The sequence below is a fragment of the Asterias rubens genome, chromosome 4, assembly GCF_902459465.1.
Source record: "Asterias rubens chromosome 4, eAstRub1.3, whole genome shotgun sequence".
In the NCBI taxonomy this organism is placed as follows: Eukaryota; Metazoa; Echinodermata; class Asteroidea; order Forcipulatida; family Asteriidae; genus Asterias; species Asterias rubens.
Window position 1 is genome coordinate 12,124,649 of NC_047065.1, and position 16,639 is coordinate 12,141,287.

At 39.1% G+C, this 16,639-nt stretch overlaps 2 protein-coding genes across 2 annotated transcripts; both read right to left on the minus strand.

Moving 5' to 3' along the window:
- Positions 1-760: 760 nt before the first annotated feature.
- On the minus strand, positions 761-8,240 carry LOC117288938 (zinc finger and BTB domain-containing protein 41-like). Its single transcript, XM_033769812.1, has 5 exons — positions 8,216-8,240; positions 7,631-7,733; positions 5,082-5,446; positions 2,718-4,664; positions 761-2,148 (listed from the first exon to the last, which is right to left on the minus strand). The coding sequence occupies exons 1-5, from the start codon at positions 8,238-8,240 to the stop codon at positions 1,634-1,636; spliced, it is 2,955 nt and encodes a 984-aa protein (XP_033625703.1). The 3' UTR covers positions 761-1,633.
- A 1,459-nt stretch (positions 8,241-9,699) lies between these two features.
- Positions 9,700-16,587, minus strand: LOC117289722 (eukaryotic translation initiation factor 6). The gene is made up of 7 exons (XM_033770980.1): positions 16,299-16,587; positions 15,257-15,342; positions 14,418-14,593; positions 13,710-13,820; positions 12,821-12,886; positions 12,099-12,280; positions 9,700-10,656 (listed from the first exon to the last, which is right to left on the minus strand). The coding sequence occupies exons 1-7, from the start codon at positions 16,403-16,405 to the stop codon at positions 10,647-10,649; spliced, it is 738 nt and encodes a 245-aa protein (XP_033626871.1). The 5' UTR covers positions 16,406-16,587; the 3' UTR covers positions 9,700-10,646.
- Positions 16,588-16,639: the final 52 nt, after the last annotated feature.

The following is a 16,639-nucleotide window of genomic DNA, read 5'->3' on the forward strand; positions in this document are numbered from 1 at the left end:
GAGCAACTGAGAGGTAATTTCCCGCTCAAATTATAAAAGACTTCAGCTGAGGCCTTTTAATGCATCTGAAATCCAACAAAGTTGTGCAACAAGGGTGTTTTTTCTTTCCACAAATGTCCACAGGTTTGTTAATTTATGCATTTTAGGGATACACCAAATGAGAATACTGATCTGTGACAATATTACCAAACATGTTCAGTGTCTTTAACTCGCACCTCAACAAAATCTACCATTTCCATAATTTTGAGGGTCAATTCCTCAATGTACCCTTTGACAAACAAAATGGCAAACAGAATGTGCGTGTAAGTGTGCTGCGCATCGTGCAAGGGGTCAAGTAGAAGGGTCAAATACACTGACCCAGAATCGATTACAAGAAAAATCAGTAACTAAATACACCTCAAACTACTTTCCCACTTATTCAAATGTAAATATCGGAACAGTGAAAAAAAATACTTGTTAAATGTGAACAATTAATAATGTTGATGTACTAAGAGTCAGGAGTGTTTAAACAAGGATAAACAACCCTGAAAATGGATTACTATCACCTCCTTGGTTGGTTAGGAATCTTCTGAACTTCCAAGAAAGTAGTCATGAAAAACATCAACATTCTTAAAGACAGTGGACACTATTGGTAATTGTCAAAGACTAGCCTTCACAGTTGGTGTATCTCAACATATGCATAAAATAACAAACCTGTGAAAATTTGAGCTCAATCGGTCATCGAACTTGCAAGATAATAATGAAATAAAAAACACCCTTGTCAGACGAAAAAAGTCACTTACATGAAAAAAAACATCCACATCTTTTTGTTTGGTTGCTTTTGTATTTTGTAAAGCGCTTTATGGTACTTTTGTAATAAAAGCGCTATTGTTATTATATAAAAATGTACAGAACCAGCTTTTCTCAGAACAAATGTCGTCGAATGTTTTGGATGTTGAAAAATGTTGCACTGTGAGGGTATCAAATACAGTGGCAATTTACATCATTGTAGCACGAGGTTAAGGCTTGTATTATGTTCAAACTCACATAAGAAATCTCTTTTGTACCTATTGGAATATGGTAAATCGCAAAATTGTTTTCAACAATCTTTTCTAGTGCATCCAACTCAACTTAAGGTGGCTTAGTCATTGGATCGTTGGTTCCAACCCCAGTCACGACACTTTGAGCAAGATGCTTTACTATAACTGCTTCTCTTCACTAAAGGGGTTAATGAAAGAGGGCAGAGCTTGGGCCAACTTCACAAAGAGCTTAGATTGATCTTAATTCCAAATCAATCGTAGTTGCTTAGTAAAGTGTGATGTCACAATACAAATCGCTATGGTGATACTGACAAATTTTCTTACGATGGATTTTATTGCTCTGTGAAATCAACCCCTGGTTCTTGTGAATGATTAATGGAATGATTAACACTATCAACAGCCCGAGTTATTATACTCCCCGAGGAGCTGAGATGGTATAAGAATTGAACTAGAAGGCCCAATGACGGGGGTAATAATGTTCATACGCCATAAGTGCCAAAACTGGTGGATACTGGCACTACCAAGTGTCAACTACAATTATTATAAAACACAAGCGTTGTAATGGTAATGAGTCTAAAATATCAGATATTATGAGTGTTAAGGGGGAGGGGTTACTACCACAAGACCAAGTCTTCAATAGTTTGGTCCGCTCCCTCAGTGGTCTGCTCCGGCATTTGTTTGTCCACTTGCCCGGTGGAAACAGCATGGGCGAGCTTGGACAGGAAATTTGCTGCCTGTGTGGTCTGTAGATGGCTGGCGTCTTGGCCTCCCCCGTGCTGCACGTTGCCTTTATCGGCTGCCATGCACACGGCCTCTGCAAGGTTGTTGAGCTGCAGTTCCTCTCTGTGCTCCACTCCTTCTAGATCTCGTACGATGGTGGCTATGACGTTGTCGTTTGGTGGGCTTTCCGCCTTCACCTGTCCCTGCTTCAACTCACCCTTCTTCATTTTTGGGCTTCCGTACATCTTCATGGCGACCGACCGGTAGCCATCATCCTTCTCACGGTGCATTTGTACATGTTTCCACATGTTGCCGCTGTAGGATGTGGACCAGCCGCACGGGCATCTGTAAGGACGCAGGCAGGAATGCTTGCTCAGTACGTGTTCGTTCACCACTTTATTGGTCGCACCTGAGATGTTGAAAAAAGGCAACAATGAAAGAACTATTAAAATTAGACAGCAGTTTGAGACAACGTCTTTAATCTTTCCAAGAAAGTAGATGAGGTTTTGTTTTTAAAGAGGGGCCACAAAGTTAAATTTAGTTAAATTTAGTTTTGTGATGAACTAAATTTCCAAAGATAGAGTCCTCATGAAAGTGGGGAAAAAATTATTAGTCACTAACCTCATGCTAAAATGGTTCTGAAATGTCACACTATTTGATGCTCTTTCACTTTCAGGTCAATTTTTATTTTAGTTTTGTAGGGGAAAAAATGCATTAAAAGGGTATCACAGTTTGGTACTCTACACCATTTTAATGAAGTTTAAGACCTCATCATAAGGACTCTTTGTAGTGGATTACAAAACTTGTTGTTGAATTTGTGTTAAAATCAGTCTGTCTTGCCAGTAAAACTAAAAGTATCTTAAGAAAACAGCTCACAGGAAGAGACCAAGACGAAGACAGTCCCGTCAATCATCAAGCACCTTGAGTATAAATTAAGACAAATTTATACTGAGCTGAATATTGGGGTAAACAACGTACCTCTGTAATCACACTGGGGGCACTTGACCGGCTTCATCCCTCCGTGGGTCCTCATGTGCAGGAACAGGTTGTTCTTGGTCTTGCTTGCATAGGCACACAAGTTGCATGGGAACTGACGATTTTCTGTGTGCACACGCATATGAAACTGCAGACTACTCTCCTTCCTGCCCACGTAAGAGCACAAGTCACACTTGTACCTGCGCAGCTTCTCGTCGCTCTTGTAGCAGTCTCCGTTCCACATCAGGTTATGCTGGAAGCGCATGTGATCCTTCAGCACGATAATGTTTGCGCAGCGGTAGGTGCAGTGTTGGCAATGTATGGTCTTCTCCGCATCTGTGGCATGCACGCGCAGACGGTGGACCTTCAGGTTGTACACCGTTGACATGAGCTTACCGCACACCTCACACATGCACGGTTTGGTGTCGCAGTGGGTGATAAGGTGTTTCTGGAAGTCGAACTGGCGATCGCCGGCGTACTTGCACTGATCACAGCGATAGACTTTCAGCATTCGCGGGTGACACTTCTGCATGTGCGCCTTCAGCAAGGACCTGTTGTCGGTAACGATCCCGCACTCTGTGCACTTGACTTTCTCCTCCCCTTCGGGCACCACATGCTGCTCCAAATGGTCGTCCAATTTGTCCAGAGCGATGTACTTCATTTCGCACATGGAGCAGGTAGGTCGCCAGGGAAGTGGCTCGAATCGTCGCCTCCTCTTCTTCAGATCTTTAAGAGTGATTTCCTCACGCTCTTTCTTCTTCTTCTTCGACTTCTTCCGAATGACGTGGCCATCCACTTTGGTCAGTTGCTGCTTTGTGACATTCAAAGCTCCTTTGGCAGGTTTCGCCTCCACTTGTGTCTCATCATGTTGTGACTCCTGCACTTGTGTCTCATCATCTTGTGTCTCATCATCTTGTGTTTCACAATCTTGTTCCTCACCATCTTGTTTTCCAGCATCGTGTTCCTCACCATCTTGTTTTCCAGCATCGTGTTCCTCACCACCTTGCTTCTCACCAACTTGTTGTTCTTCACCATCTTGCTTCTCACCATCTTGTGTCTCACCACCTTGTTCCTCACCAACTTGTTCCTCACCAACTTGTTCCTCACCAACTTGTTCCTCACCAACTTGTTCCTCACCAACTTGTTCCTCACCAACTTGTTCCTCATCATCTTGCTTCTCACCATCTTGTACCTTATCACCTTGCTTCTCACCAACTTGCTTCTCACCAACTTGTTCCTCACCATCTTGTGTATCTTGGGACTGTTCCAGCCCGGGGGTGTACTCTTTGATAAGCTTTTGCTGAATGTGATCTCGCTGCATGTGACGTTTCAGCCCCGCTAAGATCGTGAACGCCTCCGTGCATCCCGCCCAATCACACCTCAACAACTGCCTCCCTTTGTGCAGGTTGTAGACATGACATTTCATGTTCCGCCAGCGTGAGTGCATGAAATCACAGTGTGGACACCGAAACCCGTAGTAGTTCTTGATGTGGCACTGTTTGTGCAACAACATCTGCGACTGATCCAACTCAAGACCACAGTTCTCGTGGTCACATTTGGCTGCTTTGGAATTGTTCTTTTCGTTCCACTTATCCAACCAGATCTGTAAATGCTCCTCTACTTTGGCCGTAAATTCTTGCCCAGATATGGACAATGTTAAAACCTTGAAATCCTTCACCTTAATCTTGGATATTTTTTCTGCTAACTCTCGTTTCTTAACTTGAGACTTGCTTCTGGGACGAGGGCTCGGGACTTGGGTTCCGTTTTCATTACTATCTGTAGATAGCTTTGCCGTTTTGGCTATGACTATGTCGTCGTCATTATACATGACGAAATCGTCAAACTTGCGCTTCTTCTTATGTTGACGAAGTTCTCTGTCAACTATGTTGGATGTTTTCCCGACAAACTTGACGGTAACGCTCGGTTTTACTCTACTCTTTGAAGTACCTGCTGAAAAAAAGGGAAAAAAATTAAAAAGTAAATAACAAATTTATTTCCCAACTTGTGCACGGTCTGTGAGGTATTTCTCTGTGAAATGTTTCCAGGTTACTGTTTCACTCTTGCGCCCTACTTTAAGTCAAACAAATTTTGTACAAAGAAAAAGGTTTTGTCAGGAGCATTTTGAGAGGAAGAAATTTGTTTTTGTTAACTGTTACATGGATTAATATATTGATTTTACGTGATGATAATGAATTATTATTAAGAATCTGTCCAATGGAACGTGTTCTTAACACACCTTGAAGTGCTTGTTTTAAATATTATCATTATCCACAGGTAAATAATATTTTGAGTGTAAACACTTCATCACAACTTTCTAGTTGAATGTCAAGATATAAACAATCTTGCCATCTAGAATTATTCACGTACCTTGAGCCTGTTGTTCAGCAGCCCTCACAAGATGGCTAATAGTACTGCGTATTGCATTTCCACGGAAACCAGGCTTTGACCTTGATGCTGTCTTGACCTTTGTCTGCGGTTTCTTCACCTTCTCTTTGATGGCAGTTACTTCTTTCTTAATGGCACTGATATCGATGTCTCCAGTTTTGCTTTTCTCTGGACTCCTGCTTTGACTTGGCCCCGATGAATTCGGAGCGTTGGTGTCTACGACCTCAACTGCAGCATGAATTTCCATGAAGTGGTCGGCAATGTCTACTTTTGACTTGGCCATAAATTGGCACATCTTGCACCTGAACGATACCTCCTCCTGGCTGGCCATCTTGGTCTTTGATCTCCTGATAAAAAGGATAGTTAAAACAAAATTAGTTGTTTGATAGCAAAAAGTAATGCAACAATTTGAATTTAAGAAAATTTAGATTTTGCATCTGTTTTTTTTTCTTATTAAGTTCATTTATTTATTTTGGGATTACTTTTTTTGTGGGATCCCCCAAAAAATAAAAAATGAAACAATTATTTATACAATTATTTTGAGAAATATTGTTTTGCTATCCTGAAGGCTTGATCACAAATACACATCAGAGTTGATGGAAGAATTTGTAGGCCGAATAAGTAAACTTAGTGCATATTTATGTGCTTCATCAAGACCTCCCTACCGAATATGGATGGTATTTGCCATTTCAAAATCAAAATTTTCAAAAAGATAGTTTGGCAACTATAATACTGCAGTACAGGCAATGGTAAACATTTTAAAATGCAATAACAAATACAATAGTGGTGGCTGGCATGGCAGGAGACATTTTCTGAAAATAAAAACAAGTTCCTTTATTTTAATAGATGAAAACAAAAATTATTATATAACAAGAGGGTCTCGATCACAAAATTTTCTTGTGTACCCCTGTGACTGGGCAGTAATCTGAAACTTTTGCGCTATCAATTTTCATCCAAACTGAGCTGCCGACTGTCGAAAATTAATATTCATTTGATTGAAGGTCCATATAATTACTTTCCTACTGCTGACCTAGCCCACGGCACCTTGTTGAGCTAAAAAGGCCGGTTTATAGTCGGTCGTGCAATGGTCGCACGATAGTCAGGGCGATGGAAATCTTGACGTACGATAAAAAAAGACGGTTTTTATGCCTCGGCAATGACTATTATAAACTGTTACGCGCGTCAAGACTTCCAACGATCGACCGACTAGAAACTGACCTTTACTGGGTCTCTTTAAGCATCGGTCTCATCATCACAGTTGTAAAAGAGAGCAATTGGCAGCTCATCAAGGTTGGCTACTGGTGACCTTACTCAATCTCACCATCCAAACGAATGGCAGTCAACTTGCCACAAAGCAAAACGAATACGAATGTTGACATCACAAAATTTGCAACGAATTTCGCTGCAGTTCAGCTCTGCTCAACTCACTTGCGAATATCGCTGCTAAGGATAGTTGTGACGTCAAATTCCTGTCAAATTCGCTTTGCATTCACATTCACGTTCAAGTGTGAACCGGGTAAAGTCACCCACTATAATTTACAAAAAAATTGTCAAAGACCCCTACAATTACAAACAAAGACCCCTCACTTACAAAGTTGCCCGCCCCCCCCCTAATTAAAGTCACCCCTCACAAAGCCGCCCCTGACTACAGAGTTTCAACTTTGTATGAGATTGAGGGGCGACTTTGTTAGTTTAGAGAGCGGCTTTGTATTGTGTGTATTGCCTTGAAATTGTAGTTCTAATTAGATGGAAGACTTTGTTATAGGGGGGGGGGGGTCGTTGACTGGTTTCCCATCTGAATCTAAACAAAATCTACTTTTTTTTTATAATTCAAATTCAAAATTGCGTAAGGTTATATCGCGAATAGCAAAATATCAAGAGAGGGCGCTGTTGAACCCACACAAAGGTATACGCGTTGCGTGCACGAGTCGTACAAACTGCATAGTAACCGCCCCATATTCCTTCCCACAATGCAGTGCGTTTCTGAATCGCGATAAACCATTGGTTGGAACTTTGAGCTCCTGTCCTGATGGCCTAGCCTGGCTGGGGGTCGGTTACTTCTAGAAACTATAAGGCTCCACAGGGGAACCTTTTAGTTTCTAGAAGTAGGGGTCGGTATGAAGATTTCTGCAACCACTCGCACGCACGCCCTAAAAAAGTCGAAACCACTTGTGTAACGACTCCCAACTCAGCAGAGGAAGGCAGAGCATATATTTCTACCTCCATGGTCAGGCCAAATCGTGCCTCACCACAACAATAATTACAGTAGGGGAACATTAAACAAGCACTAATAGTAATATATAAGAAAGCAGCGCTCGGCCAGGTGCATGCTCTATATATATATATGGCAAAAATTAACACAACTCCTTGCCGCTTCACCGCTTCAGCCTTTTGTACTTGTTCCCGCACCACACATTCTCGTTATTTACCACCCTCAAAATTCAAGCAATTTAAGTGAACTTGCATCACTAAATGCACCGACAAAGTCCTCGAATTCCATAGTATTCTGTGACAGTACCTCGAAGACTTACCGTGCGCTGAAGAAAGTGGAAAAGTGGCACTTTGAAGTCGTCAATTGGTGGAAAGATATTAGCCTCCAAACAGACGCAAGGAGGAAAAGAACGACTACATCCACTGGGTGGTCCCAACAGTACGACGTGTATTGTGCTTACAAGCCGCGTAGTCTGGCGGGTACCAGTGCAGGTTAAGCGTCACGCGACTGCTGGTGATAACGTTTGTGTGTGGCAAACATAGCTTAATTTATGCAAGATTGTTTTCTGTCTGCTTGCGCTGCATGCTGTGTGTGTGCCTTTTAGGGGCGTGGGGAGGGGGAGGTTTGACAAACTTTTCTTTTTAATTCATTCACCTTGTTTTTAGTTACATGTAGGTGGTTTTTTTTAGCTGTAGTACATAAAATAATGTCCTGTTTGGTGGCATTCTGATTTGCCAACCATCAATTTGTCATCCCCATTGATCTTTTTTCCCCAAGTTTCCCTCAGAATAATAATCAATATAACAAAATTAACAAATCAAATCAATTCAAATCGAAATTGTTTTGACCAACCCGCCCAAAGTTTTGATTTTTAATTGCATCACATCACAATCTACATGTATACCTTGAAGAACAACGGAATCCCTCATCTAAACTAGTTTTACGCATCGGTCTTCAACATGTTTTAAGTATCAGGAATGCATGATCTTCTTAGCTGGGTATTTGTTGTTCCTCTTAAGCCTGGTTCATACTTCCTGCGGATGCGAATGCGATATGAATGTTGATGTCACAAATTCGCACTGAGATGAGTTGCCCTCATCTCACTTGCAAATATCACTGCGAAATAAGGGTGTGGCGTCAAATTCACGTCAACTTCGCTTCTCATTCGCATTCGCTTTATTCCGTTGTATTATTATACATACTGAATATTGAATATTAATTATTATATCATTTGACCCAACCCATCCACAGTTTTAAGGGGACAACCGAAATTGTTCAACATTGACTAATCCGAATGTCCCCAATATAGTGGAACAGCGATGCCAATCACTCTTTTTACAAACCCCTTTAAAGATATGTACTCTCAATGGTTATGAAAATGTTACATGATTAATTTTGTTTCTCAATAATACCCCAGAAAGAAACTCATTTGAAAAATGATAAACATGTTTCTGACAAAGGTAATAAAAAAAAGTGTTATTCAAATGACACACATAGTGATGAAATAAAGCAAACAGAACACTTTGATTACAAACCTCAGTTATATAATTTTAGTTTTATTATTAGATAATTTCCCCAAACTCATTGAAACTCTAGTCTCAAAAATGGAGGCTTTATTTTCCTTATAACCCTAACCAAATGTAATGAAGCTTTTGCAAAATTACAAGCACAAACACTTCATAACCTCACATTTTGTGTTTGAGTTCTGAAAAATATCAGAATAATCTAATACAATAAAATTGTTTACCCAGGTTTATTCAAATTGGGCAGTGTCAGTTCCTTTTGTCAATAAACCCTGATAAAAGGGAGACACAGCCAGAAAAAGACAATTGAATTCCTCCTGGACCCAACTTCATTGAGCTACTTAAGCAATCTGCTTAGCATTAATTAGCAGGAACCACAAAAATGTACATGTGACACAGTATTCTGCTTGGTAACCTTATTCTGCTTAGCATACATTATGCTTTATGCTTAAGCAGATCCATGAATTTGGGCCCTGATAGTGGTTTGTGAGCACACCCGGGTCCAATTTCATAGAGTTGCTTAAAGGCAGTGGACACTATTGGTGATCGTCAACGACTAGCCTTCACAGTTGGTGTATCTCAACATATGCATAAAATAACAAACCTGTGCAAATTTGAGCTCAATCGGTCATCGAACTTGCAAGATAATAATAAAAGGAAAAACACCCTTGTCACACAAAGTTGTGTGCGTTTAGATGGTTGATTTTGAGACCTCAAGTTCTAAATCTGAGGTCTCGAAATCAAATCCGTGGAAAATTACTTCTTTCTCGAAAACTACGTCACTTCAGAGGGAGCTATTTCTCACAATGTTTTATACCATCAACCTATCCCCATTACTCGTCACCAAGAAAGGTTTTATGCTAATAATTATTTTGAGTAATTACCAAAAGTGTCCACTGCCTTTAAGCCAAAAATAGTACTTTTAAAACAATTGTCTGCTAATCCCTAAAGGAATACACCATCTGAATCAGAATCAAATATGAGGGCTTAAAAAGCTCATATCTTTTTACAAAACGGAACCACTATACTTCGAAGTGAAAAGTTTCTGTACATTCTTAATACTATCGAAAGCTGATGTAGGCTTCTTACAAAAAGGTTTTTGTAATTAAATTTTAAGAGAGATGACCAAACATATACCTTCCCATTAAGCTTGTTACATTTAACAAGTAATTGTTCGTTCAAAGCAGTGGGATTTAGTTTTTGATTTCTGGAGGGAGAAAGTTGTGTCTGCTTCGGAAAATTCGAAAAAAACAAGCTGCTTCTGTGCTCATCGAGGACACATAAATAATTTCTTTTGAAACAAAAAATACAGTGTTGTGGAGCCCTTTTCTGTAGCTCAGGAAACACACTACGACCTCATTGTTTTAGCCCCCTATAAAACACCCTATGCCCATTGGACTGGTGCAGATGACTCAAGGGCGTTGCTCGCACCACATAACGTTCTTAACTCGTATGTTCATTGATTTACTGAGGTAAGAAACCTTTTTCTAAAATGAGTTGAAACTATAATTCAGTTTCCCAACATGAGTTTCATTTCCGTCTTCCGTTAGTCTAGTTTTATTTCTGAGTGAAACATAACAAATAGTGGAGAATAAGGGTTAGTGAAACATAACAACAGTTTTTTAAGTGCAATATCCATTCCAATGAGGAAGCCTAGCAGCGTGCAATTAAATTTAATGAGCTGACTGTGATGTCATTTGAAACCCTCTGCAAGGAAAGGATTCAGTGGTTTGGGTTGGGTCTTGGAAGTTGAGACGTCAACGGCAGCTCCAAATATTTGCTTCTTTAACAAGCTTTTCCAACTTGACCATTTTAAGCAAGGCTGCAAAATAAACAAACACAAATGTATACAAATAACAATCAACAGATGTATCAATTGTATCAGTGATAAAGATAATTGAATTGTACCCAAACACTGTTTTGTAGAGGTACTGTTAACGCAGTGCATCGCCTGTACTTGATAATTGATCCATTTACTTGATCCCTCTGCTCCTGCTTCCCAGGTTGTATCCTGAACTTGGGTGTGATCCCGGGCTAAAGGGCATTTACAGTCAGGTTGTATGGCTTCTGACTGGAATCCCTCAAACAAGGATAATCAGTCCCGCTCTAGTAAACTTTTCTTTGTTTAACCCAAAACTTTATTTGGGATATGCATTTTCCAAGGAACTATAAACACCACAATAGCTGCAAACTGTAAGAGTTTTTAACATTTGCAAGACTAGAACAATATAAATCAGTGTTCAAGATGAACCTATTACGCCGAACTATAAACAACACGATTGCTTCAAATTATTAGAGTTTCTTTAATTTGAAGAGACAAGTAAACAAGAAAACACTCAGCCAACGACTCTCAGCTAATAAAAGCCATTGAAGCGTGCAGGTTTTTTTCACAACGGCAGCCAATGCAGGGGGTCTATATTTCTGGTGTGTCATGGCCTAGCAGTTAAGAGCACCAGATTCAAACTACATGTATGGTGTTTCTGATCAGCAGAGTGTAGGTTTGAGACCCTGTGTCAAAACTATGATGCTTCGTCCTTCGGATGGGACAGTAAGCCGTTGGTTTTGTGTGTTGTGTAACGCACATTAAAGAACCAAGTGCACTTATCAAATAGAAAAGGGGTATGCCTCGGTGTTCATGGTTTGATTGGCAGCATATTGGGCCACAGCAGACTGCATGGTGCTATGTAAAAGGAGGTCTCATAATTCAAACGCAGTCCAAAAATATCCTGCAGGAAAACACTTTATGTTAAAGACAGTGGACACTATTGGTAATTATCAAAGACTAGTCTCCACAGTTGGTGTATCTCAACATATGCATAAAAAAACAAACCTGTGAAAATTTGAGCTCAATCGGTCGTCGAATTTGCGAGATAATAATGAAAGAAAAAACACCCTTGTCACACGTAGTTGAATTGTGTGCTTTCTGATGCTTGATTTCGAGACCTCAAGTTCTAAACTTGAGGTCTCAAAATCAAATTCGTGGAAAATTACTTCTTTCTTGAAAACTACGTCACTTCAGAGGGAGCTGTTTCTCACAATGTTTTATACCATCAACCTCTCCCCATTACTCATCACCAAGAAAGGTTTTATGATAATAATTATTTTGAGTAATTACCAATAGTGTCCACTGCCTTTAAAGCACCTTGAGCGTCACTGAGTGAAAAATATGCTCGCTATGTGAGCGTCAGTCATGGCGGACACCGGCGCCTTATAAATTTTCATTATTATTATAAGAAGCCACCATTATCGTTGTTATATACCAACCTGTCTACAAGAGTCTCTCTCATCGTTGAGGCAATGTGACTAGGCTGGGCATCTGACAACTTGAAGACGTTTTCTACCACTGAAAGTTCAGTACTCGTTGTGTCCAGACCACAGAATGCACACCAATCGTTCACGACCATCCCGCCTCCAATAACATCACTGCCTCTGTTTACTGTACCTGCCTGTGATGAACAAAAACAGGTGCAAATTTTTGTAAAATATCTTAAAACCCACAGGGATTGGTTTAAAGAGAGTGGACACTTTTGGTAATTGTCAAAGACCAATCTTCTCACTTGGTGTATCTCAACATATGCACAAAATAACAAACCTGTGAATATTTGAACTCATTTAGTCGTCGAAGTTGCGAGATAATAATGGGAGAAAAAAACACCCTTGTCACACGAAGTTGTGTGCTTTCAGACGCTTGATTTCGGGACCTCAAAATCTAATTCTGAGGTCTCAAAATCAAATTCAAATATTGTAGTGGAAAATTACCTCTTTCTTGAAAACTACGTTACTTCAGAGGGAGCCGTATCTCACAATGTTTTATACTATCAACAGCTCTCCATTGCTTAGTACCAAGTAAGTTTTTTCTGCTAACAACTATATTGAGTAATTACCAATAGTGTCCACTGCTTTCGAAGCTTAGAAATTTTACAAGACTATAAACAATCTTACAGTGTATTACAAGTGTATTTTTCTCATAAATTCTTATGACTTACAACGAGAGGAACTTGTAAAAGAGACGACAGCTCATCCTGGTCTTCAATTTTAGTTTTGGGATGAACCTGAATACAAACAGATAAATAACCAGCATTGATTAAACCAGTATGTCAATAGTTATAATAAAAAAATACCAGAATTTCTTTGTTGGAAAATAACCTGTAAACAAAATCAGCAATGATTTTTTTAGTGCAACATGGGTGGTGCGACAAGGTTTCTGCGCCTTGAACACCCAGCAGGGTGGATACGTGCGCATTAAAAGTCTTCTTATTATTATTATTATTATTCTTATTATCCTCTGAGCTCTCGCAATATCACTTATGTGTGAATCATGAGTTTTAAAATGCAGGCATTCTAATTTTAAATTTTTTGTTTGTCCTTCACAATCATCAGACCAATTATTATTAAATAGCATTCTCTCCTTAAAATCTTCTGAAGCCAACAACATGAAGGGTCAGCCGTTGTACTCGATAAAATAATTAACCCAAGCTTTCCCCCAAGGACCAAATATCATGCCTGAGAATGTCAAACAAAATGGCATTTTACCCCACTTTAACTTGAGGTTAGATACTTGGTAATTCCCCCCCACCCACTTTTATTTTAAGAAGTCTCTAGCAACTGGGAAATAAGTACATCTCAAAACTAAATTTGACAGTGGAACCCCTCTTTTAAAACACCACTGAGAGTTTTAAAAGTGCAGGCATTTTTAACTGCATATAAGAGGAAACGACTGGTCACACTTATTTTGTGTACAGTGATTTTCAGTTTTCTATGGCACTGTTTTAAAAATAAATGAAGAAATCAGCTGAAAGTTACATATGCCTGACAGTGATTTCTGCTTTCATCATTGCCACTACTGGTATTAACTCTACACACATATAAACTTACCAGGCCACCTCTGTTGCTAAAAATACAGTAGCTGCCGACCAAGACATTTTCTGCGACCATTTGTCGGAAAACTTCAACCTTCAAAACGTCAGTGAGAATTTCCTCTGTCTCCTATTAAATTAAGGATAAAAGAAGAATGTCAATTAATCATTTGTGGACATGGCTTAGCACTGGTTATCATTCACTTGTAGCTCCCTTCACATTTTAAAGGTAAAAAGAAGCAAATGGCATTCTTACCTCCTCCATAATTTTATTTTTGTTTTTAATATGTGGCAGAGGGTGTCCCTCAAATCTTCCTGTACTTAACCAATCTTTACACACTCTTATCCTCTTGTACAGAAGTAACTTCACCCTAAAATCCTCTAAAGAATTCCTGAATTTCCCAGAACACAACAAAGTCACATGGAGTTATATGCTTCAAACATAACTACGAATACCTTGTAAAAACAAGTGTGCATTTTGAGACACCTTGGATGTGATAAAAACTGCACATTATTTTCATTGTTACAAGACACATAAAGCCAAATATGGTAGCCTTCCCCTTGCTTTTAGTGTTTTGTCATCTTGAACCATAGAGTCTCTTTGCTTAAACCAACTAGCTTAATGCTTGAACTATCCCACTTTTCCTACAGCTCATTGCAGAAGTTTACACTTCAACCAATTTGTTGTCTCCTACGCCAAGCGTAAACGTCAGCATTGCGATCTTACCCTGTCTAAGTCAGGATTTACCAATGCTACGTAGTCGTTGCAGCAAATGACATTCCCTAAGGCCGACAGCTTCTCTTCTACTCTCTGAAGTGCAACAGAATCCGGCAGTGAGTTTCTTAAGTGCTGCAGCTCTTGATCTGTTGTGCTGTTTGGAACCAAGAGTCCATGTCTGTTGCCTGTAAATAGATTGTCAGAGATCCTTATTTTAAAAGTGAAAAGAGTTTGGGTTATTTTTCAAAAAAAGGAATATCTTTACCGGTTTACCTGTAGAATCAGGCTGTGCATAATGAAGGCTAAATTAAGCTTTTAAAACGCCCATCCATATTCACACAAAAACTTACTGCAAAAGTACTGAATTTGCAAAGTCAAATATGCCACTTTTTAAGACATTTGTTTGATTGTGAATGAACAACTGCAGCTGTTGATTTATTCCAAACATACCAGACTCCCTGTGTGAAGTTGTTCTTACGAATTCTAGTCGTATCGTGTTCCTTACTTATCTTTGAGTGATGGCCCCTTAGTCCCTTTAGATTTCTTGACATGTCAAATAGAAATAGCTTGTCTGGAAGAGAATCCTGGAGCCTATACATCACTTTGGATACTTGTATGAGGTCACCCCGCAGTCTTCTGTGGGCAGTATTGTTTTGGTACCTTCATGGTTTGCGTTGCAGCAACTACCCACACTTTTTGTGTGGCCAACCATCTGAATCATTGAATCCAAGGACTCAGAGAGTTGGCTACACATGTGGGGCTATGCAGTAAAACCAGTAATGTTTTACAGATGGTTGTTTGTCGAACAAATTTCAGACTCATTTCAGTCATTTAAAGGGAATGCTTACCCACGCATAATCTCCCAACGATGCGGCATCCTGCAATTGAAGTATGAACAACAGGAATAACATCTGCGAGCTCTCCTTCAAACACACTGTGAATACAAAGAAAACAATTGTGTTACCTGTGAAATCCTATTTGTTTTAGTCAAATAAATAATTATAATAATAATTTATTGTTTTGTTTTGGCGACCACCACCTTGCAAAAAAAATCAGCACATGTGCTAATTTATAGAAATATATGATACAATATATAAATTCAACTGTGAAAGTGTCAGATCAGCTGAACACACAGTCTTCTTGTTGAGAAAACTGCAAAACAACTGCTGCAGTTTTTCATCAACGATTAATGAGGTAACATCGGTAGAGACGGGGTACTAGCTACCATCAACCAAATCTCTTAAGGTTCAACATTGGAAAAGTTTCCGTATGGCGCCACCACTTTTTCATTCGAAATAAAATAATATAGTATCTAATTTACCTGATTGATATATCCCTTTTTGTAAAAATGAGTGAAAAAGTGGTGGCGCCATACGGAAAGTTATCCTCAACATTCACCGCTCGACACACCACAAACATTTGATTGAATCTCCAAGACTCGCCTTGAACCGAGGTGAGTTTGGACATTCATCCAAATCCATTAATTAACTTGTTTAGTTTTCTTAATATCAACACGTCATCACAACTACAAAAAATTACAATTATTTAGATTAGAAAAGCTTTCAAAATATTGTCAACAAACATGAGACACCATTATTATATTTAATTTTAATAGGAAATTTTTTTTTTTTTTTTTTTACACTTTATTATTATAATATTAATATGATATTCAATTTTAATTAATAATAAATAACAAAAAAGGAATTAATAATGTCAACCAAAACAATAATTTATACATTCAATTAATTAATTTAGTATTTTTACAAAGTTTGTTCATGATCATATAATTATAAAGAACTATCAGGCAAAACAGAGCTTCCAAAGTAAAACCATGGAGGAATGTAAAACTATCAAAACTTTTTTTTAATAACTTTTCAGGGGCCTACCTACCTGTAAAATGTTTCTGAAGCTCCAATTGCTGCCAAGCAATACGCATTTGTCAATTTGGCAAACACTCCGATTTCATTGCTGTTTTCAAACTGTGCACGAACGGCCATTTTGTGGCTGATATGTGACAATCTTTTGATTGAAATATAGAGAGGATTGTTAATTTTACGTTTTCACAACTGTAGGCTGTGCTTTCTAATCACACAAATATTGGGAACCGTTATTTCGTTGGCAAAATAAAGAGCGCATGCAATTGAGTTACAATCCTATTGTGCAACAGCAAAATACCGTGCAAACCACATGTAGCACTATGAGAGCGGTACCCGGACTTCTGTCATGAAGAA

Excerpts from the sequence above, each read along its gene's own strand:
- LOC117288938 (XM_033769812.1), bottom strand. The coding sequence starts at position 8,240 with ATGAGGGATTCCGTTGTTCTTCAAG. Across the intron at positions 5,447-7,630 it reads TCCACTTTCTTCAGCGCACG|GAGATCAAAGACCAAGATGG; the intron begins GTAAGTCTTCGA and ends CCTTTTTATCAG. Across the intron at positions 2,149-2,717 it reads CCCCCAGTGTGATTACAGAG|GTGCGACCAATAAAGTGGTG; the intron begins GTACGTTGTTTA and ends TCAACATCTCAG.
- LOC117289722 (XM_033770980.1), bottom strand. The coding sequence starts at position 16,405 with ATGGCCGTTCGTGCACAGTTTGAAAACAGCAATGAAATCGGAGTGTTT. Across the intron at positions 15,343-16,298 it reads GCTTCAGAAACATTTTACAG|TGTGTTTGAAGGAGAGCTCG; the intron begins GTAGGTAGGCCC and ends TTGTATTCACAG. Across the intron at positions 12,887-13,709 it reads TTAGCAACAGAGGTGGCCTG|GTTCATCCCAAAACTAAAAT; the intron begins GTAAGTTTATAT and ends GTTTGTATTCAG.